Here is a 22,030-nt window from a genome sequence, read left to right on the forward strand (position 1 = left end):
TACATAAGTGCATGTAAACACGATGTACTCCGTGTTTATTCTCAATTGGGCCAGTCCTGCCGGCATCGGCATGAGTTAGATGTTGTGGTCAAGAATAACAAAGAATGATAATTGCAAACTACATAGGTATACGGTATACCCTATAAGAGAATTGAGATATGTATATCATTATATTTTCAAGTAGATGTATCAAGTAGTGCCAATATGCCAATATATATGCCAATATGCTAATCAAGGATCTATCCAATATATCTACGTATAATCCCCCGATTCAACAAGAATAACAATAACAATCAAAACAAAACAAAGGAAAAAAAAGAACATGCAAGGACTGTATGCATACCTAAAATAACCCCCCAAATGAATGGGCAATAAATACAATAATATGCAATATGACATGTCCTGTTCGAAGTACATCGAAGGTTAATACCCATGTTCACCGCCAAGTCCCTTGGTTGCCCCTCGCAACCTCTTTACCCGCACGTTGTTTACTCCTCCACCATCAATCCAGCCAACCCCAAGGATCGTCTCATACGCTAAGTCGAGGCAAGTGGATCAATATCTTGATACTCGATGACGGTTGCTGTTGGCAGCAAGGCGCCGTTAATTCTTCAAATTCCCCAGCTTGCCCATCGTCTGATCTTCTCTTTTCCTTCCACCCTATCTGCTTCCCCGCCTTTTTGTTCTTTGTTGAAATTTAAGGGATATACTTGACTATCACCCTTTCCTTTTTGTGCCCGCGTTGTTGTTTTTGTTCTGCGTTTGTTTCCACAGATCCCGTGAGTGCAAACTGCAACTACCCGTTCCCCTCCGCAGGTCTTCATCCACTGCAGCTGCTAACAAGATGTACTTAGTTGCTGGTCAAAGAGGATAGCAATGGCTGCGAGCACCTCTGGTCCCCAAATCTTTGACGATGCGAACCGATCTCCTACCAAACAGTCCATTTTTCGGGCCATAATGTCGTCCAAAACCCATAAACGAAACCAATCAGCCGACGATGCCGTGGCCCCGCGGCCTCTGCAGAGAAGCAAGCCAACCGAGAACATCCCTTTCTCATTCACGGAGGAGCCTGGTTTGATTGCCGGCTACCGCCCGCTCAGTGAGATTGTCCCCAATCGTGACGCGGGCGACCATGGAGTGGCCGGGCCAAAGATGGGTAGCAAGGAAAGCAAAGGTGCCCTACATAAGAAGACTAAGAGCGCTGTCTCATTGAAGTCCCTGAGAAATTACATGGAGCGGAAGGATAGCAAATCGGATGAGACACCCGAGCAGAGTGAGGATCTGTCCCCGAAGAAGGCTAAATCATCCAACAGTCTCTCGGCCATCCTCAAAAGGTCCCAAAGGGGAAGAAAGGATGGCTCAAAGCAGAGCCGCGATAAGGAAAACCGCAGCCCGACCGACCTGATTGATAATATGCCATCCCCAGTCTGGTCGCAGGACTCAGCCTCGGTTCACAAAGAGCCTACTAGTCGTTCGAGACCGAACTCGACCGTCGACCTGAGGCGAACCGTGGCGGACGAAGTCTCTCTCTATACGCCCAAGGGCTACGGGCCAAGCCAGCAACGCAACTTCTATGACTACCACCAACCCTCCCTCGCCAAATCAAGCGATTCCAAGCCTCGCCCCAAGTCAGACATCTTAACAGGGAACCGCAAAATGAAGGATATTCTCGGGTTGCAGCGCGCACCTTCGGGAGAAAACGACCCTGTTCGATCTGATAGTGCTTCTTCTAAGAGCAGAGGACCACCGAGTCCACGAAAAACATCCCCGCCTACCATGAAAGAAGAACCCAAGCGGCTTTCTCGTGTACAGGCTGCTATCTCGGCATTCAATGCAAAGGAGCGAGATGCTGAAGTGCATCAGCATCTGAACTCCAAGGACCTCGAAAGCGAATTCGAGAAGCTGCTGGTTTGTTAACCCGGTCGTACTAGATACAATTTGAATTGTAAGGCTAACATGTCTTTAGGATGCGAGGAATATCCCTCATAATATGAGAGACAAGATGCGCTCGCTTGATACCAATATCAAGGCCGATTTTATCCAGAAAGATCGGACAGAGAATATCACTCCTCTCAGCACGGGAACCGGTGATAGCCGTCGAGGACGCGGCAAAGAATCCAAGGAAGACTCCCAGCCTCAGGACCGTAAAGGCTCTCGATCACGATCTAGAAGCCGCGGATTCACCTTCACCAAAGGCCCCTCGTCGCCTGGTAAAAAGTTGCGGCGGGATAGTGAAGTATCAAGCCGTCGGCCAAGGTCTGTAGATCTTTCCCAGCCTGTCGGTGTCTACACCACCCTCTCGGCCAATGCTTCAACAGCATCCCTTGCTGATGCAGCTGCTGTCGATACCGCGGCGGATCCTTCCGACTTTGTGCATTACTTGAGAGAGATCCAAAAGCCTGAGATGGTTGAAGTGGGAAAGATGCACAAGTTGCGCCTTCTCCTGCGGAACGAAACCGTTCAATGGGTCAATGACTTTATCACTGAAGGAGGAATGGACGAGATTGTACAGCTTCTCTACCGCATTATGAAGATGACCTGGCGGTATGTATTCTATTTCCCTCTTCATTCCCACCAGTAACTAACCTGTTTTACAGTGAGGACCATGAAGACACCCTTTTGCACGAGGCATTGCTCTGTCTGAAGGCACTGTGCACTACATCTGTGGCCCTGGCACACCTCGCTTCCATCGAGGAAGAGCTTTTCCCTGCTCTGCTGCATATGCTGTTCGACGAGGAAAAGAAGGGTCCCAGTGAGTTCACCACTCGAGGAATTATTGCAAACCTGCTATTCACGCAGCTCTCCACTGCTCCTGCTGGTGAATTGGCGACCAAGCGCGCCAAACAGATCCTTTCTTATCTAAAGGATCCTACACCACCAGTGGATAACCAGCCGCTAGCCTTCATTGCCAATATTTACCAATCACGGCCCTATAGAGTGTGGTGTAAGGAGGTCACCAACGTGACCAAGGAAGTCTTCTGGATTTTCCTTCATCACCTGAATGTGATTCCCCTCCCAAAGTCAGAGGACCTCTTTTGGGGAGAAGACGCCAGTAGACACTCGTCCTTACAACGAGCGCCACTTCCCAGTCCCTCGTCCTCCTGTTCCGGCTGCCCCATACGTTGGAGGTGTTGAATGGGATGCGACCAACTATCTTGCGGCACATCTCGATCTTGTGAACGGCCTGATTGCCATGCTGCCCACCCCTGATGAGCGAAACCAGCTGCGCGATGAGCTCCGTGCCTCTGGTTTTGAGAAAGTCATGGGTGGTAGCCTGCGTACTTGCAAGGAGAAGTTCTATTCTTCTGTGCATGATTGCCTGCGAACCTGGGTTGCAGCAGCAGCCGATGATGGCTGGCCTTATACCTTTGTGCGCGAAGGTCCGCCCCGAGCAGGCGAACCTGGCTCGCCCACCAAATCCCCCAAGAAGTCCGCGCCGGGTTCCCCTAGAAAGGGCCTGGTTGACGAGCGGCCGCCCAGGCTGGAACTTGCTCTAGACTTCTCGGACAACCGTCCAGCTGCTGGCCCGACTACCCCGTCGAGCGATCTACGCAGCTGGCTTTAAGAACCGGGTGCGCAACCCCCCGGTTCGATTTAACGAATTTCCCATTCCTCTCTTGTCTTTATTTCCTATCTTTTCTTTGGCTTTCACACTATCATGACTCGGCGTTAGGGCTGGTCCTCAAGCAGCCCCATCCCAACTTATCTTGTTGGTATTTTTTGTTTACTTGACCTTTGGAGTTTATTGGTGGTCTGTTATTTCTGACAGGCGTTGGCATTCTTGGTGTTATTGGCATGTTGACTGCATTTTCTTGTCCAGAGAAGTCCTGCGGACATGATGTAATGAAGCCAAATATTGGCACAGGCGACGGAGCAGAAAGCGAGAAAGAGACAGACTGATGATTTTTTCCCTGTCTCTTTCTCCTTCTCTCCATGGTACAGCGACGCCTGTTCTTCCACAGGATTTCTTCATGACAAATGACCTATGAACAGATATGAGAATTGAATGAATCGACAGTAGTTTTTCTTATTGATTTTTGAGATTTTTGAGATTTTCTAGTAGGCTGTTGATGCAAGTAGGGAATCTAGTTGAATATTGTACAAAATATCGATATCAGACACAAATCGACATGAACTCGACTACTAGCTCTGCTCAGACGCCGCATTATCCTTCTGATCCCTTCTCGGACCAGGAGGCGGCGCGCTGGAGAATATAGCCCGGACACCAGCGAAGAATTTCTCCCGAATCTATGAGGCGAAACCATGTTAGTCAAGATATAAATGCGCATAATCCCCAAGACACAGAGAACACTTACCGCATGGAACGCGGTATCATCTGTATCCCACTCCATGAATAGCACGGAATAGATAATGACAACTATAGCATAAAAAGTCAGCATCTTTCCTCGAAATCCATGCACGTTATCCACCGCAGATTTACACCCGATTCATCTCCAATCTCCAATCTCCGTGTAAACCCGCAATCTCAAGAAAAACTCACATCCGATAACAACCCACTGCGCCAGCGTAACAGCCTTCATAAACTTCGGCCGGGCATACTTCAGCGCCGCGCGACGACGGTACTTGCGCTCAAGTCGGAACTGGTGTTTCGGCGATAGCTTGGACATATCCGGTGGCCATTGGCGCTTTGGTTGGTAAGGGCTGTAATAGACATCTTCGAAGGAGGGGGTGAGGAGTCGGTTTTGTTTGCGGAGAGGCGGAATGGTGAGGGGTTCTTGGTTGGTGGTGATGCTGTGAAAGCTGTGAATGGAGTCGTGGTGAAGAGGCGGGTGGTGCTTGGGTTCTGTTGGAGGAGTTTTGTGGTTAGTTTTTTTTTTTGTTTTGGATTTGGGCTTGAGATATCATTGAAGAGCAGGAAGAGCAGAACATGTTCATGCTCTTGCTCTTGCTCTTGCTCGGGTGTGCGTACAAGGTGCCATGATGGGCGGGTGAGTTGGAGCTTGCAAGATGAGGCGCTTGTTATTGTGCTTGTGGATGATGCGCGCGCTGATGAGGCCGCGGTTAGGGCGCGTCGGAACATGGGTGGTTATCTGCTTGGTTTTTGTTGTATTTTTTTCTGTCGGGTTGGAGGAGGTATATTGGCTGGTGATTCTTGGGAATACGGATGGTGGATAGCGAGGTGATTTGGTTATCTTGGTTGAAGGTTTTGGCTTATTATTCCTAATTCTGGACCCTATAACATATCCTCCCCTGATAGCTCAGCTGGAAGAGCGCAAGACTGTAATTGCCCTGTTTTACAAGGAACTTGTTATCTTGAGGTCCCTGGTTCGATCCCGGGTCAGGGGATTATTTTTGTATTTTGTATTTTTTTTTCATTTGGCTATTTTATTGGAGATAGAATATACTATAGTGTAAAAATATACCTGTCTGTTTATGTAGGTACCGTTCTTCCTTGTAAAGTTCTTTTTGTGAGATAACCGGCCCGTGCCAAGGTCGAGGTTATAGTACAATGCCGCGCTAGTATATGGAGGATGCTTGCCTTCGGCGCCCCGTGCCACATAGGGTAGTTCCTCTATGTTTATGTATATTTTAATGGCCGAGGCCACGGCTTCAGCTTCGCCGAGTTGCTGACTGTCATCGGATTTCCCTTCAGTCTACCTATAATCTCAAGCAATGGTTAATATTGACTGTTGCTCGATATCCGACGAACCGGCGTAATGGTGTCAGGTACAGTGACTTGTTTCCATGCGATCATCCTCGTTTTGGAGGCCGCATTGACATACTGGTCGTTCAGGCCAGATACCCAAGCTCGTGCAAGTTTCGCTTGATCCTCTTTCCCCGTCTGTGCACTCAAAGCACGTACGATGTTGGCATATTCGCCAAACGACTGAATTCCTTTCTTTTGCTAGTATATCTGCGTCCGTACGTCTAGCTTATCGACCACCTTGTGTTCCGATGGGAATTACTCGATCGGACGTTGCGGGAATTCTTCTTCAAACTTATCATGGATCTCCTGCGGACGGGTATACGCGAAGTCCAGCGCGGGTCCCCGCAATCCCGCTAACAAAGTCATAGCCTGGGTTTCGGCCTTCTCCTCTGCTGCGATATTGTTGACAGCTTTTCTGGCATATTTTCCCTGCTTCACGTATAGTTTCATGTTCTCACCGGGTGCCCTGGAGGGGGGCCGGGGTCCCGCATGTCGAGGTGGGAAAGATCAGGCGATGAGATAGATTATTGATGTCCGACATTAGGTGTGGAATTTATGGCATCGCTGGTTGAGGAGATCTGAGGAAGGCTTGAAGGGAATATCAACAACCTTAGTCTTCTTGTGTGCTCCGTTAAATATACATATTTTTTAAGTTGCGGGTAACACGGAGGTACGGACCCACCCGCGCAATATATATATATATCCATACAATCCACACATTCAAATGGTGGAATTCCAAAGCCAACATAAAGGAGTGAGTAGTATACCAAAATAAACTAGAAGCCCAAAACCCAATAAGCGAGGAACAATATCGAAGGATTGATAAACAATTATCTGCCCTGACCAAATGATGATCTCCCACAGGCATTTCTTCAAAGCCTTTGGTGATTAATACCAGTAGGACCCTAGATTTGTGGTATATTAGAATTCAGGACATAGATCCATAATCTCTGGCCTCTTTTCCTCACTTCCGGAAGGATTTTGAAAAAATTGTGTAAGTTGGTCGACCCACTGGAGACGTAATGTTGAAGACTTGACAGCGGATATACCACTGCCGATCAATTGAAGGTTCAGACCTAAAGATTAGTTGCTCCCCACCAGACACGGCCCCATCTCTGAGATTTCAACTCATAGAGGTGTGTTTCCAGTATAGATGAGTACCTATCAACCACCAGCGAAGTACTATGGCTCATCTTCCGAAGACAATTTGTCACCTCGATGAAGCAAGGGGTGATATCTTAGGTATCAAAGGGTACCGAAGCCCTGAGGAATATATAGACCTCATGGGTCCCACCGAGGGACACGGACCGCCGCGGCACTAAGCCGATGCATGAGCAGCCAATATCGGTGGACGCCTGATTTGTACCCCGTCCTCCATAGAGCGACAGTGTCCCCCGGGAAGTCTGTCAAAATATTCACATCCTACCCAGGGCAAGCATCGTTTATCTCAAACCCAACAATGGCCCACAGTGAGTATTATCAGACGATTCGTGATCACGGATCGATTATGTTGATAAGACTAATTTGCGGTTAACAGACAAAAATATGTCCACGTCACACAATGAGTTTCCCCCGCGCGTCGACCTTCTCAAGTTGATGGCTCAGGATCCGCTTCCCCTGCTCGCCCCTGGAATGATAGAACCAGACTCAATGGCGGGTGATGAACCAACTAAACAAGCCCAAGTTGTATTGGATAACTTGAACAGCGCGCTCGCCAGAAATGATGCGGAGGCGCTCAAAGACTGCTTCTGGAAGGACCAGGCATACTGGAAGGACCAGCTAGCACTGACGTACCACCTGCGGACATTCAAAACTCCAGACATAATTGCTGCCAGTCTGTTGGATACTAACAAGCTGAGGGTCATCATGGGAGATATAACGGTCGACGGTGAGGCTATATTCCTCCCAGTGACGCCAGTTCTTGTGAGAAAATGACCCGGTGAAAATCGAGCCTGGTGAAGGGTAGCTGACTTTTCTAACACAGCAATTCATTGACTGTGGAATTGTCTTCCAAACCAGCTCGCCAGCTGCCACTTGCAAAGGAAAGGTGATGCTCTTGCCGATCAAGGGCGCCAACGAGACAGTCGAGTGGAAGATCTGGGTTCTGAGCACTATTCTGAAAGAACTGCACTTACAGAAAGAGAATGAGACCTTGCTTCAATCTCCCGGCAGGCAACTCGGTGGCATTGAGAGTTTTGAGACTGATGTCTTCATAATCGGAGGCGGAAATGCGTAAGAAGGCGAAAAAGCTTCGAAAAATATCCATGCTAACCTGCCACTTGATGTTAAAGAGCTATAGCCTTTGCCGCACGCCTCAAAGCCTTGGGGGTTGAGAGCGTCATGGCTGAGCGTAATGCCCGGGCAGGGGACAACTGGACTCTCCGCTATGACTGCATGCATTTTCATGTCCCCACTTCACTGTGCCACTTGCCCTATATGGGTAAGTTTTATCATATCTTAATATTCGACCAAGCGTGACTGATATGAAACCTGGAAACTAGACTATGACAAGAAGCTTTTAACTCCCCATCGTCTGTCGAAAGAGGATTTGGCTTTCCAGGTACAAAAATATGTCAAGGATTTCAACCTCAACATGATCACTTCGGCACAGATTCAATGGACAGAGTATGATCCATCGACCAAGCGGTGGACGGTGAAATTCCAGACTCCTGCTGGTCAACGTACAGCAATCTCCAAACACGTTGTCATGGCCACTGGAATTGGATCCCAAAAAGTGAATATACCATCGATAGCAGATAGCCACCTGTACAAAGGTGTCAGCATCCATTCAGAGCATTACAAGAATGCCGAGAAACTGAAGGAGAAAGGAGCGAAGGTGGGTGAAGCCCCAGCGAAAAATAAACTGACAGAATCAAGATTGACCGCATCACTCCCACTATAGTCAGCTATCGTAATTGGCTCCGCCAATACAGCTTTCGATATCCTCGGGGATTGCCACTCTGCAGGACTCAAAACAACAATGAACGTTCGTTCTCCGACGTATATGATACCAGTGGAGCACCTCGATCACCCAGCCAGCCTAGGCGCCTACGATGCCGGTGTTGAGCGCGCAGATAATATTTTCATGACACTCCCGTCATTCATAGACGCCCAGATCGCCCGCGGCTTGCTTGCGAATTTCGCATCACAGGAGCCGGACCGCTACAAAGCTCTGGCAGCAACTGGTTTTCCCGTTTTGGACAGCACCAACCCTGAATGTGCTTTGATGCAGAACCTGATTGAGCGTGCTGGTGGACATTATGTCGATGTGGGCGGTACCAAGCTACTAGAAGAGGGCAAGGCTGGTATCAAGGCTAATGTTGAGCCTGTTGCGTACACGGCGACGGGGCTGCGGTTTTCGGATGGCAGTCATATTGACGTGGATGCTGTCATATGGTGCACTGGATTTGCCGATAAAAATGTGCGCGAAACCGCTATTGAGATCCTAGGCGGTTCTGCAAGTCAGGCTTCCAGCAGTTCCCAGAATGACAGGAAAGGTGAGGCCAATGGTACGCAGAAGCTCGGTCCTCGTGATATTGCTGCTCGCATTGACGCCACATGGGGCGTTGATTCCGAGGGCGAGATCCGTGGCTTGTGGAAGAGGCAGTCACGCCTTGATGGCTTTTGGGTTATGGGTGGCTATACACAGCAACACCGGTGGCACTCGCGGACGTTGGCGCTTCAGATCAAAGCTGCGTTGGAGGGTGTTTTGCCGCCGGCTTATCTGGATACGCCCATTTCGAACAATTAATGGGTCTACACTTTTGCCATCGACAAGAAATTAAGCTTTCCAAGGTTGTGATTCGGTTGAAAGGGATATTGCTATGAGACAGGTCCAGTTGCTTTAGACTGTAATGCTTAAATAGGCTAATCAACCAATCACATCCCCTGATAGCTCAGCTGGAAGAGCGCAAGACTGTAATTGCCCTGTTCTTCAAGGAACTTGTTATCTTGAGGTCCCTGGTTCGATCCCGGGTCAGGGGATCATTTTTTTCTTTCTTTTTTAAGACTTTAGTACTTTTTTTAAGACCCGTTGAAACCACCTGGAAGTTCACTCCCAACTGCTATGTTGTATGGCATATCGTAGTGGGGTTTATGTATGCCGTACTTGCATTATAGGTACGTGCACGGGATCTGCATCTTGATGCCTCGGTTACCATAATATCGCCATTAATTATGTACATACATAGCCTCTAATGCATACAATAAATGTCTCTGTTTCGTGTTCTCCATTGGCACTCGGTATATCCGGATCCCTATCTGGAGCTCTTAGTCACCACTTGTAGTCGAGACCAAGCGGCCTCAATATGGCCTGGAACATCCACATGAGCAATGAAACCACGCCCCTGAGGACCATAACCATCTTTATCGTCTCTCAACCTCGGTATCTCGCCCATGATAAGCTCCAAAAACCGACTTTGTGACCACAACTCGGACGGCGGCGACATGTCTGAATACTCAATGACTCCGTTATTGGACAATTGCACCTGCGGCACAAATACCGGGCAACTAACAATAGAAACCGGAGTTTGGGTACCCTCATAAGCCTTTTCAAATGATGCCTTGGTCCTGAGCATCATCGTGGGGTCCTGAATGATAATACAAGTGGCTGGTGCTTGAAAGCCCGCTTCATCGAGGACTTTGCGAGAGAATGAAGCATTCTGTCCGCAATTTGTAGATCGGGGTTCAAGGAGAATCTCACATCCTTCTTTGGTGATGAGAGATCGATCGAAGAACTCATCTAGAATTCGTTCGAGAACTTTGGCTTCAGGGAGACCCTGGATCTCATCGGCGATGCGTGAATAGACTGGATGGGATTTCACTGCATCATAAAGGAGCTTGGTCGAGTGCCCGATGCCGCCACACAGTACGAGAGATTTGGTAAGAGACGGTCTTTGCTGAAGAGTCTGAAAGAGGACCTCGGCACTGTGGAGAACGGCTGAGGCGCATATGACAATGCAGTCGACTGCGGATGTGGTGGAGAGATCGGGTAATTGATTATCGCTGAGAAATTCTGATAGGGAGTTGATATCCGCGACCATTGAGGAGTTTGCAGTCATTGTGTTGGCTCAAAGTAGTTCGTTGTCCAGACAGGTAAGTTTATGATGTAGCACAAAAATAGAAAACAGAAATAAAATAAAAAATAAAAAATAATCCCCTGACCCGGGATCGAACCAGGGACCTCAAGATAACAAGTTCCTTGTAGAACAGGGCAATTACAGTCTTGCGCTCTTCCAGCTGAGCTATCAGGGGAGTTGATTGTGATAAGCCCCCCTTTTTGGATTTATGAAGTAGAATACTCTGACAAAAGTACATACATGGATTCAGCTGTTCCTTATTTGTGGAGACGCATCCCGATGTCGATATCATATTCAGAGCTTTGGAATAAAAGGGTTATATAGAAAATATCCGAAAACATATTGAATATACAAGTAGCCTCGTGCCGAGCTGATCTACTTACATGACGTCGCAAAACATGAGTCCGGCCATCCCCCACACGCATGTGATATGCGATCCCCCGATTTCACATGCCCCTTGCGATCCACCACTCGGAGATCCCGTGACTGTCATGGATCAACGATGATGCGGCCAAATGAACCTCGGTACTTCCTTAGAATGCGACAACGGCCAGCAACGGCGGTCCAAAGGGGAAATATCACCGATTCCACAGGCTTGATTTATAAACCATCGGTTCCCCGGATATCTGGGCTACTTTATTATCCTCACTTTTGCCCTGTTTTTCATCCTCACACCTCTCCCATACCCCCATCACACATTGACGTCATGTCTAACGGTGAGTGCTGTGCATGTGATCACCCATGGCTATGCATTCAACGAATGCTTAGTTTATGGCTGCTTGTTGGAAGTTATAATAGAGATAGAACCAGCAAGCTAATTTTTATCCATAGCCCAGCAACGTCTTAACCAGGTTTCCTCCCACTTCGGCCCTGGCGGCAAGAAGGGAGCTGCCGCCATCATCGAGAAGCACCCCGATGACATTGTCGTGACATGTGCCCTCCGTACCGCCCTTACCAAGGGTGGCAAGGGTGGCTTCAAGGATACCGCCGGTGCTGATCTGCTTGCCGGTGTCTTCAAGGCTGTTCTGAACAAGAGCGGTGTCGACCCCAGTGCCGTCCAGGACATTGCTGTCGGCTCCGTCCTTGCCCCCGGTGGTGGTGCCACTGAGTTCCGTGCCGCCGCTCTCGTGGCTGGTTTCCCCGAGAGCACCGCCGTGAAGAGTTTGAACCGTCAGTGCTCTAGTGGTCTCCAGGCTATTGCCGATATTGCCAACGCCATTCAGTCTGGCATGATCGATGTCGGCATTGGTGCCGGTGTTGAGAGCATGTCCTCCCAGTACGGGTATGTTTCAAGCCCCCGGAATTCCCTCCTTCGATAATATAGCTAACAAGTCGATACAGACCCGGTGCCGTGACCGAGTTCTCCGACCTCCTCGAGAGCCACCCTGAGTCCGCAAACTGCAAGGTCCCCATGGGTGTTCTGTCCGAGAACATGGCCAAGGATCGTGGCGTGACCCGTGCTGCCCAAGATGCTTTCGCCGCTCACTCATACCAAAAGGCCCTTGCCGCCCAGAAGGCCGGTCTCTTCAACGAGGAGATCGCTCCCCTGGACGTGAAGTGGACCGACCCCAAGACCGGCGAGGAGAAGACCATCACCGTTAAGGCTGATGACGGAATCCGCCCGGGTATCACCGCCGAGTCCCTGGGAAAGATTAAGCCCGCCTTTGCCAAGGATGGTTCCATCCACGCCGGTAACGCCTCTCAGATCTCCGACGGTGCCGCCGCCGTCCTCCTCATGAAGCGGTCCACCGCCGAGCGTTTGGGCCAGAAGATTCTCGGCAAGTACGTCGCTGCCAGCGTTGTCGGCGTCAAGCCCCTCCTCATGGGAATCGGCCCCTGGAAGGCTATCCCCGTTGCACTTGAGAAGGCCGGCATCACCAAGGATGATGTCGACATTTACGAGATCAACGAGGCGTTCGCTTCCCAGTGTGTCTGGTGTGTTAATGAGCTCGGCATCCCTGCCGAGAAGATTAACCCCAAGGGTGGTGCTATTGCTTTCGGTCACCCTCTTGGCTGCACTGGTGCTCGCCAGGTCAGCACATTGTTCACTGAGCTCAAGCGCACAAACAAGAAGATTGGTGTCACCAGCATGTGTATCGGTACCGGTATGGGTATGGCCGCTGTCTGGGTGTCGGAGTAAACGAAATTCATGTTTCGATTGTACATTTGCAAAGCGATTTGGCTTTTTTGGCCCCCCTTTTTTTCTTCTCCCTTTCAGATACACAGATTTCTCGTTATGTATTGAATACTATGAATACCAAAAGATTGGAACTGCATATATATGCTTAGCTATGTTTTTGCTCCACATCTGATAGCAATATTGGCGTAGATTCCATACAGATACTTGTGCTAATCTGGTCCAGGTCTTTCCAATTCGTCGCCTACTATATAATCTGGTTATACGTATGTACTATATACACCCAGCTGAAGGTAGGTGATCAGCGGAATTTCTTAAAAGCATCAGTGACACTCATTCCCTGCGCAACAGCCTCTTTAGCCTGCTCGTCCATAGCAGTCAATTTAGGCATGAGCTCAAGCACTGAACCAAGCAGCTCGCGAGGAATGGCAACTACTCCTTCCAATGGGTCACAGAAGATGATGTCTCCCTATAATGGATTGCAATAATCAGACCACGAACTCCGCCATGAAGCCATCAGCAAACAGCAATAAACAAACTCACAGGTGAAACAGTAACACCCCCAATTGAGATTGGCACATCACGAGCACCAGCCTTGGCCTCGGCACTGGTACCAACGGTAGAAGTAGCGCGAGCGAAGATCTATTATCAAGTAACAGCGCAATTAGTAACGCTACTGACAAAACCATGAGAGATCAAGACAAACCGGAAGCCCAGTAGCTTTCAATTCCTTCAAGTCCCTAACACGGCCGCCCACAACCGTGGCTTTGATCCCGAGGGCTTTCATCCGGGTCGCCATGATCCCGCCGGTCACAGCGCAGCGCTGGTTCTCGGGCTGCTCGATGACGACGATGGATCCGGCGCCGGAAGGATCCGACGCTTGGAATTCATCGACATAGTCTACCCAGTGCTTACCGGGCGGGAAGCCGTGCTTCTCGGGATTTTCTGTTGCGATTGATGGCGGGCTGGCGTCTTTGGCTAGAAATTTGAATGTTGTTGCCGGGGCCGCAATCTTGGGCATTGTTTCATTCCGTCCTGTTGTGGGGGAGAATGGTACTGACGGATATATGTTAGTGGGATTATTGGGGTAATAGATAGAGGCGTTGGAGAGCGTTGCATTGATGGCTTACCTAGGTCTGCGAGGTAGCCTGCTCTTGGTGCGCTGCCCTCAGGCATTTTTTGTAGCTTGACGAGGGCATCGGATACCTGGATAATTGGAATGTTAGATGTATTGTTTGGTGGCTTATGGAAAAACAATGTTGGCATACATCACAGGGCGAGTAGTTCTCGGTTAATGTCGCGAGTTGCTCGTTTAGCGTAGCCATTTTGTTCAGATGCGGGGTTTCACGGTTGGAGGGGCAATATGCTGTTGGATTTGTATAGATAACAGTGCTGTACAAAGTAGAATTTAGATAGGAAGTAATAGAGAAGTAGGATGAAATGTCCATTCGCTGATCAGTCGAAGCACATGTCCGTAGGTCCGGATATCGGATGAATACTACATCATCGGAGATCTATAACTCGGAGCGTTTAAAGGCACGTTTCACAAGCTTATTGCTTAATTCTGGGATATTGAGGAACTGGCTATCATCAAATTCTCATATATTTTTTTTACTTATGTATAAAACTGTCAATTATATCTGTGAATAACTCTGTTCCTCACACGGGTCATAGCCGAGGTGATGGATAAGAATAACGTGTCTCCCGCATGTACAGCTCGCAGGAAACGTGGGGTACCAAGTTATTTTCGGGGAAATATATATATGTACCTTAAAGCAAAGCATAAATAGATTGTTTATTAGTGGATAGTACTGCAAGTACCGAGATTCGTGTCTCCCGTTGCCGATGTTCTCCCTTGTGGATTACTTTCTCCAATTTGAAGCGGGGATTTTACAATATAGCAGGCTTCTAGAATTTCAAATCGGCCTACTTACGATTCATCTTTGTTGAAAGTACACTGTAGTACGAGTATTGCTGCAGATAGAAAAAGATAAGCGCATTCTACGATATATATATATATATATATAATGATAACGGCCATAATACGATAACTATATATGGATATATCAATCTGAGCAGGTTGTCTATAGCATAGGAATTGTGCATGGAACAGGAGCATTTTCCTAATATGGCCGGACACTATAAACCATTGTCGCGGAGGCAACCTTGGATGTGGGGGAGAATGTGGGGAGCCAAGTCAACATTGGTCATCAAATGGAGCAAATGGAATAATTCCGATCCTTGACCTTGATAGCCGTGGGTATAGACAGTTCATATATCCCTCGAGCACAGCCCGAACAGCGAGGAACCTGGAACCCCAACAATGGCACATAAACCCACATATACCGATCAACAGCTGGAGTTGTACCTGAGCCGCATCGGGTATTCCCACCCCGCTCAATCTGAGAGTAATCTTCTCCAGCAGCTCCGCCAGGATATTGAGAAAGATGCACTTTCTGCGTTATGTCATCTGCAAAGACGACATCTCGCTGCCATTCCATGGGGCAACTCAGCGCTACATTATTCGCAACATCATACTATTTCTCTGAACCCGCAGAGTCTCTTTGAGAAGATGGTGGAGCGGCAGCTAGATGGATACTGCATGGAGAATACGGGAATCTTCTTGATTGTATTGCGGTCCTTGGGGTATCTTGTTTACGCCACTGGAGGTAGAGTCAGTCATGCTGCGGCGAAGGGAGTGGATAATGGGTTATATTTGGCAATGTAGGTTCTCCGACAGTTTAGTGTTCTGAGCCTTCGAGCCGAGCTGACACCATTGATCCGGAAAAGTGGGCATATGGTTTTGATTGTGACCATTGGAGGGGAAAAGTACATGGTACGGCATGGATATCTACTGCAGCCACCGCATGGACCAGACATACTAACGGATGAAGATAGGTTGATGTCGGGTTTGGAAACAATTGTGCCACTGCTCCACTATTACTTCAAGAAGGTGCTACTGCTACAGCTATTGCACCATCCGAGATGCGTATTGTCAGAGAGAGCATTGCCGAGTTTACGGATCCAAGTCAAAAGATCTGGATCTATCAAACAAGATACAACCCCGAGAGCAAGTGGTTGCCACAAATCTGCTTTTCCGAGGCGGAGTTCCTCCCACAGGATTTCGGTGTCATGAACTTCTCCGTCAGCCAGAGCCGGACTAGCTGGTTCACCCAGGTCTTTGTCTGCATGCGAATGATTTTGAATCAAACTGGAACAGAGATCATTGGGCAGTGCGTCATGTCAGGCAAGGATGTGAAGGAGAGATTGCGCGGGCAAACGGAGATCTTGCAGGTCCTGGAGACTGAAGAGGACCGTGTCAAGGCTCTGGCCAAGTATTTCGATATGCACCTTCGTCAAAGTGAGATCCAAGGTATTCGGGGGATGACCTCGGAGCTCAAGTAGATTGAGCGAACTACTAAGGAAATCCGAGAGAATAAATGATATGGTACAACGTTTCTAGAGAACTTGTAGTGGATATGTATGGTCTCAAAGTAAGAAAGGCGCAGACGTTGAACGTAAAGGAAAAGAGGTTGCAATTTTTGAAACTAGTAGATCCGATTCTCGATCTATGTCTCGGGTAAGCATTTCTGCACGAAACTGGGAATCAACGGACACGGGATTTGTTATTCGTACCTTCCATGGGTTGCTGACTTCGAATCCGGTGGGCGCTTTGTGGTTGCTGGACTGCCCGCGGAATGACCCTGTGATGCGCTGATCTCTCTCCATCACTATTGTTGGTTGTGGTTAGTCTCATATAATTCCTCTCAGACGCTTTTCCGTTGGCCGATAAGCTAGTAATCACTCACTTTGCTGTAAAATTGTTAGCCAATGTGCTTTAACCAAGTTCCGACCGCAGCCGACAAGGATGGAACAACTTACTCTATCCCAGAGGTCCTGGTTCCAGCGCGCCTTCTTGCCATCGTTGGCAAAGCGCTTGACGTAGTGAAGACCGTAGCCAGTCACACCAAACATCTGTAGTAATTGGTGAGCTATAGTCCTAGAAGGCATTGACCAATGGGACGTACGGTCATGATAATCCCATAGGGAAGCAGGGCCTCGAAGGGGACACCCATGGCGTGCGGTTGTATGAGTATGTAGGTAATCGGAAAAAGGGGTCAAATTAGAATCAAGAGCCGTAAAGCCTTTTACAGACTGACGAGAGTAGATCGATCGCGGAGAGTGTGGAGGGGAGTGTCTCTTCCTACAGCGACGGGCTTGAGGTCTCCCCCACCCAAAATGGTTTAGCCTCCGCTGACTCAGCACGCTGCAACGACACTCACAGGACAAGGGGCGTGAAGGCCGTTGCAGATCGCATTCGATTGTAAAAGAGACAGGCCTCGGTGTACGGACTGTCCTTCGACGCGTCTGGTACGCTTTTCAATTAAAGATTGCACTGGTTTCTCTTGGGGTGAGTTTCCTCTGTTTTGCGACGCGCGTGCGATGCCTAGTCTCTCCAGCGGCGGACTGACACCTCTTGTTTGTTTAGCTTCAACTTTGCGCCTGGAGACTTTGAGCGTCAATCCCGAATGATATTTGTGTTCATATGAATCTTCGGAACTATTTCAATCAGCCTCGAATCCGTTTTTGATCCAGATGCACCCCCGGATCAGCGCCGACGTCAGCGGGGTGCTTCTGTAACCGAATCGATTTAAGCTTCTTTCACGAAAAGGATATTTCAGTCAGCCTGAGCGCATACAATAAGCACTGCTGTGCTCAACCTGGCGGTGGCGGTAACTTTCACTATGGCGGCGACAGTGCCGCCAGCAAACGATGAACCGGGCAAACTCGACCCGCCTGTGGACCCGACCGATAGCGACCTAGATGCGGAGGGCGAAGAAGAAACCGACTTGTATGAAATGGATCAGCAACTTCAAGATGCCGTTCACCGAGCATATACCGGAGAAGTTGATGAGGATGGCCCGGAGGAAGGTGCGGATGGAAACAACTCAAGCGTCAATGGGTTGAACGGAGAAGAGGACGATGACGATAATGATGAGGCTGAACCTGTTGGAGCTGTCAAACTACCTGACGACGACGCGGGTTCCGAAGAAGACTACGCGGAGTCTGAGACAGCCGACGCGGATGCCGATCCGGGGTTTGAGGCAAATGACCGTGACGCATCAGAACCCGAATCAAGTGACCACGAGTCAGAGGCCGAGGAATGGGAAGCTGAGAGCAATGGCGGCGAGGATGTCGAAACGGACATCCGTAGTGGCTCAAACTGCTTGTAAGTGGAAGGGCTCGATGCAGGTGTGAGCGCAGAATTAGGAAGTTAAGGTACTAACAACGGACCAATAGGGTTTGCAGTCAAGACGAGGAACACGATCCAAGTGAAGATTTTGAGGAATGGCTCACTTGTGTTGTATGTGGTGATCACTGTACGTGTCGCCCCGTTTGTCCTTTACCTGATTATGTCGGCCTATTCGCTGACTCGACATCCCAACAGCTCATCGGCAATGCGCGCGCGAACAAGAGGCATACGATGAAACGGAAGGTACGCAAACATATGCTCATTGACTTCTGTCTCATCACCTTTTACCTCTTTGATGTATCGTATCACACGCACTAACATCGCAACATCCAGACCCATGGAGGTGTCCTAGCTGTGTCCAAAACAAACTAGAGCCCGACACGATAACAAATCCAGCGGCAGAAACTGGACTCGGAGCCTCAGCCCTTCCCAAAGAGCTTTTACCCGCACACGCTGGCACACACGACGAGGGATTCCATTCTATCTTCAACACAGGCGTCGACGACGAGATGCTCAATAGCTCGCGGTCGCTACGCAAGCGAAAGGCCTCGTCAATCGAGGCCGAAGAACACACACCTGTGCTTCGCAAAAGACTTCGACAAACTTCTTTCCGCTCTGATCACCCGTTGAATGATGCGGCTTTGGAGGGCGGGGATCCCACTGGTGATGATGTCCACTCTCCTGCTCGGACACGTTCTGTACGCGTGCGACGCACTCGTGCAGTGGACCGAGAGCACTGCCGCGTGGTAACTAGGCAATTTGGCAAATTGATTATTGGGTTCCGGCTGGATGAAGCAAAACTGTCTAAAATAACAGGCTCTCAAATCCGCCCTGGACGCAAGAAGAAGAAAGCACCAAAGCCGCCACCTGTGGCCCCAGAACCCCAGGCACATTTCGTTCCCCTTCCCCCTATATCCTACAACTCCATGACTTTGTTCGACCGTGAGACCGACGACGCCAAATCAAAACCATATGGAGGCATTCTGTCCGAAACCGAACAAGATACATCCAGGACACTCCCCACACAATTTGACCGCGACCGATTCGAACAGGCACGTCTGAAAGCCGAAGAGGAATGGCAACAGAAAGTGAAGGAAGCAGAACTCAATGGCGAAGCCACTGCGCATGCATCACAAAAGGTCTCTGGCCCTCCTTCAAAGATCAAATCTATCAACTTCGGTGGCTACGAGATCGAAACCTGGTATGCAGCGCCTTACCCAGAGGAGTACAGCCGGAACCGTGTTCTGTACATTTGCGAGTTCTGTCTCAAATACATGAACTCGGACTTCGTCGCCTGGCGCCATAAACTCAAGTGTCCTGCGAAACATCCCCCCGGTGATGAGATCTATCGTGATCGATCCATCTCAATCTTCGAAGTTGATGGGCGCAAGAACCCGGTGTACTGCCAAAACCTTTGCCTTCTTGCAAAGCTTTTCCTTGGTTCCAAGACTCTTTATTACGACGTTGAGCCATTCTTATTCTATGTCATGACTGAGTACGACGATCTGGGCTGCCATTTCGTTGGCTACTTCAGTAAAGAAAAACGTCCAAGCTCAGCGAACAACGTTTCCTGCATTCTTACCCTACCCATCCACCAACGCAAAGGCTACGGAAACCTCCTCATCGATTTCTCATACCTCCTTACCCGCATCGAAGGCAAAAATGGATCGCCCGAAAAGCCGCTCTCTGACATGGGTCTGGTGTCATACCGGAACTACTGGCGATTGATTTTGTCATACCAACTTCGTGATCTGAAGACGCCTATCAGCATTGCAGATCTGTCTGATCGCACTGGAATGACAGCAGATGATATTGTATCTGCCCTGGAAGGACTTCGAGCTCTCGTGCGGGATCCCATTACCAAGACGTACGCCATCCGTCTCGATCACAAATATTACAATGAGGTCATCAGTGGTTGGGAAAGCAAGGGTTATGTCCAGCTCAATCCAGATGCGCTTCTCTGGACACCTTACATTATGGGTCGTAGCAACCAGTCTCATTTCGATCGTGCTCCCATACACACCGTCGCCCCCCCGAGATGACCCAGATGAAGACGAAGATGAGACCGAGACAAGAGCGACTGACTATGAGGGCAATGTCCGAATGGTGAATGGCTCGGATCGAGACACTCTCGCAGACTCGGCTGGACCACCTTCCACATTGGCTCTGCGGCCTAATGGCCCCCACCATTCTACAGCGGGCAACTCTGAACCGCTTGCAATCCCCAACCCTGCCGCTGGAATCCCACCCTCCCGGTTTGAACTTTGGCCTCCTGTGCCTCCTGCAGCACCCCCTAAACGCAGACCTGGTCGCCCATCTGGTAGTACTAAACTCAATAACATGACAACGACACCCACAGCTCCCCGTACTACCGGCAACGGTCGCGGCAGACCTCGACGACCATCCGGGCTGGCAACGGTCACTCCTGGAGGTAGCATTCGTCGTGGGAGAAGCTCTATCCTCACGGACTCGCCCGCAGCCGAAGCAACACCTAGCAAGCCCAACGGCTCTGAACTGGAGCAGAGCGAAGTTATTGAGGAAGAAGCTGTCGTTGATGAGGATGCTGAAAACGTGGCTCCTGCACCCAAAGGAGCTGCAGACATGAGCGAAAAAGAACCAGAGCATGTTAATGGGAATGCTGACGCTACGGAACCTATCAAGACCAATGGCGTTGATACTGCCGAGCTCGAGTCCTCCGAGGACAAGGACACAGAAGCGCCCAGGACCCCCGAGAAGAAGAACAACTCCATCTCGCGATCACCTGGAACAGCAATCTCTCGTCGATCTAACGACAACCCTAAGACACCGCGATCAGTCAACCGGAAGGCTTTGGTCGAGAAAGTTCACGTTGTGGTTCCCGCTGAGCCAGGGTCTGCTTCCAAGTCACCAGGCAAAGGCGAGGGTCAACAGGCCGGGGCCAATCCCAATGGCACCGACGCAGATTCAGACGCAGATGCAGACGTGGATGCGGATGGAGAGATCGACGCCGAGTACGAAGTCGATGGGGATGTCGTGATGCAGACATGATAGTCGTGAAGCTCATGATTCGTGGAGGCTTTTTTTTTTGCCTGCAAAGCAAGTTACGCATGTGGACAGGGCGTTTGTTTTAACGAAATTTCTGATTCCTTTATTCTCCCTTCTCTCTTCTTTCACGTGTCCCCGGGAACTGCATTGTCCCGCCGTTTGATTTAATATTTTTTCTCCATTTTTCTTTTTCTTGTTCAAAGGCTATCTTACGCTAAGTGGGTGTCCAGGGGCGACAGGAGTGTTATGCGGCACTCGTCGATCCTCTTTTGTCCATTTACTACTAGTCGCTTTTTCAGTGATTTCATCCAGCACGGAGCAGGGATGGGGGTGTCTGGGAGTTTTTTTGCTTGGGTGTTTCTTTTCTCTTTCTATCTAGTTGCGACGAATGAGTACAGTGTGTGATTAGGATATCTTATGTCAATGTATCAATTACTGGGTAGCTCTTTGCTCTAGTGTAAATATGGAGTAGATCCGTGCCTTGCATATGATATATCCATGAATGATGTCATGTCGCGCAGGACATGTTGAAAATGTCGAAAATAGGAGGGATTGTTAGATAAGGTGCCGAAACTGGAGCAAGAAGATCAACAATAATATTTTTTTTTTGTCTAGACCCAATAACCAATTGTAGTCCAAGCCGAATACGAAGGACAAAGCGTCATACTAGATCTCGATAGCTGGGGTTGATCTGCGGTTATCTGATGTGTTCCACCAGGGGCTTTGCTGCATATCCAACATAAGTACGAAATACTTCGTATAATCCTTGCAGTAGAACTACAATGGGCTTAGGCGACTGAGCATACACAGAACTATCGAGCAATAATCATGATAGTCACAATCATGCATAAGTCTATCGGGTATTCTAC

General features: G+C 49.2%; 11 protein-coding genes across 11 annotated transcripts; 6 read left to right on the forward strand and 5 right to left on the reverse strand.

The window, feature by feature from the left end:
- Positions 1-573: 573 nt before the first annotated feature.
- Positions 574-874, forward strand: N7487_011400 (uncharacterized protein; the record flags this gene model as incomplete). Its single annotated transcript, XM_056879130.1, is given in 2 exon segments — positions 574-689; positions 703-874. 2 exon segments carry the CDS (start codon positions 574-576, stop codon positions 872-874), a joined length of 288 nt encoding a protein of 95 aa, XP_056724449.1.
- A 2-nt stretch (positions 875-876) lies between these two features.
- N7487_011401 (uncharacterized protein) lies at positions 877-3,565 on the forward strand (the record flags this gene model as incomplete). The annotated part of the gene is made up of 4 exons (XM_056879131.1): positions 877-1,908; positions 1,967-2,544; positions 2,598-3,003; positions 3,026-3,565. 4 exons carry the CDS (start codon positions 877-879, stop codon positions 3,563-3,565), a joined length of 2,556 nt encoding a protein of 851 aa, XP_056724450.1.
- A 578-nt stretch (positions 3,566-4,143) lies between these two features.
- N7487_011402 (uncharacterized protein) lies at positions 4,144-5,041 on the reverse strand (the record flags this gene model as incomplete). Its single annotated transcript, XM_056879132.1, is given in 4 exon segments — positions 4,144-4,248; positions 4,317-4,378; positions 4,502-4,662; positions 4,674-5,041. The coding sequence occupies 4 exon segments, from the start codon at positions 5,039-5,041 to the stop codon at positions 4,144-4,146; spliced, it is 696 nt and encodes a 231-aa protein (XP_056724451.1).
- An 882-nt stretch (positions 5,042-5,923) lies between these two features.
- N7487_011403 (uncharacterized protein) lies at positions 5,924-6,118 on the reverse strand (the record flags this gene model as incomplete). Its single annotated transcript, XM_056879133.1, has 1 exon — positions 5,924-6,118. The coding sequence occupies one exon, from the start codon at positions 6,116-6,118 to the stop codon at positions 5,924-5,926; it is 195 nt and encodes a 64-aa protein (XP_056724452.1).
- A 1,009-nt stretch (positions 6,119-7,127) lies between these two features.
- On the forward strand, positions 7,128-9,419 carry N7487_011404 (uncharacterized protein; the record flags this gene model as incomplete). The annotated part of the gene is made up of 6 exons (XM_056879134.1): positions 7,128-7,137; positions 7,206-7,591; positions 7,653-7,900; positions 7,960-8,108; positions 8,170-8,504; positions 8,571-9,419. 6 exons carry the CDS (start codon positions 7,128-7,130, stop codon positions 9,417-9,419), a joined length of 1,977 nt encoding a protein of 658 aa, XP_056724453.1.
- A 505-nt stretch (positions 9,420-9,924) lies between these two features.
- On the reverse strand, positions 9,925-10,728 carry N7487_011405 (YdcF family protein; the record flags this gene model as incomplete). The annotated part of the gene is made up of 1 exon (XM_056879135.1): positions 9,925-10,728. The coding sequence occupies one exon, from the start codon at positions 10,726-10,728 to the stop codon at positions 9,925-9,927; it is 804 nt and encodes a 267-aa protein (XP_056724454.1).
- A 520-nt stretch (positions 10,729-11,248) lies between these two features.
- N7487_011406 (3-ketoacyl-coA thiolase peroxisomal A precursor) lies at positions 11,249-12,945 on the forward strand (the record flags this gene model as incomplete). Its single annotated transcript, XM_056879136.1, has 3 exons — positions 11,249-11,462; positions 11,578-12,028; positions 12,088-12,945. The coding sequence occupies 3 exons, from the start codon at positions 11,249-11,251 to the stop codon at positions 12,884-12,886; spliced, it is 1,464 nt and encodes a 487-aa protein (XP_056724455.1). The 3' UTR covers positions 12,887-12,945.
- A 233-nt stretch (positions 12,946-13,178) lies between these two features.
- On the reverse strand, positions 13,179-14,208 carry N7487_011407 (RraA family protein; the record flags this gene model as incomplete). Its single annotated transcript, XM_056879137.1, has 5 exons — positions 13,179-13,352; positions 13,427-13,525; positions 13,590-13,939; positions 14,014-14,089; positions 14,152-14,208. 5 exons carry the CDS (start codon positions 14,206-14,208, stop codon positions 13,185-13,187), a joined length of 750 nt encoding a protein of 249 aa, XP_056724456.1. The 3' UTR covers positions 13,179-13,184.
- A 998-nt stretch (positions 14,209-15,206) lies between these two features.
- Positions 15,207-16,288, forward strand: N7487_011408 (arylamine N-acetyltransferase family protein; the record flags this gene model as incomplete). Its single annotated transcript, XM_056879138.1, has 3 exons — positions 15,207-15,607; positions 15,629-15,719; positions 15,782-16,288. 3 exons carry the CDS (start codon positions 15,207-15,209, stop codon positions 16,286-16,288), a joined length of 999 nt encoding a protein of 332 aa, XP_056724457.1.
- A 143-nt stretch (positions 16,289-16,431) lies between these two features.
- Positions 16,432-16,959, reverse strand: N7487_011409 (NADH dehydrogenase [ubiquinone] 1 alpha subcomplex subunit 1; the record flags this gene model as incomplete). Its single annotated transcript, XM_056879139.1, has 5 exons — positions 16,432-16,452; positions 16,520-16,614; positions 16,693-16,696; positions 16,766-16,858; positions 16,912-16,959. The coding sequence occupies 5 exons, from the start codon at positions 16,957-16,959 to the stop codon at positions 16,432-16,434; spliced, it is 261 nt and encodes an 86-aa protein (XP_056724458.1).
- Positions 16,960-17,628: 669 nt separating this feature from the next.
- Positions 17,629-21,164, forward strand: N7487_011410 (uncharacterized protein; the record flags this gene model as incomplete). Its single annotated transcript, XM_056879140.1, has 5 exons — positions 17,629-18,113; positions 18,185-18,264; positions 18,333-18,380; positions 18,471-20,120; positions 20,185-21,164. 5 exons carry the CDS (start codon positions 17,629-17,631, stop codon positions 21,162-21,164), a joined length of 3,243 nt encoding a protein of 1,080 aa, XP_056724459.1.
- Positions 21,165-22,030: the final 866 nt, after the last annotated feature.

This window comes from Penicillium crustosum (genome assembly GCF_028827405.1).
Source record: "Penicillium crustosum strain IBT 35664 chromosome Unknown utg000005l_segment0_segment0, whole genome shotgun sequence".
NCBI lineage: Eukaryota > Fungi > Ascomycota > Eurotiomycetes > Eurotiales > Aspergillaceae > Penicillium > Penicillium crustosum.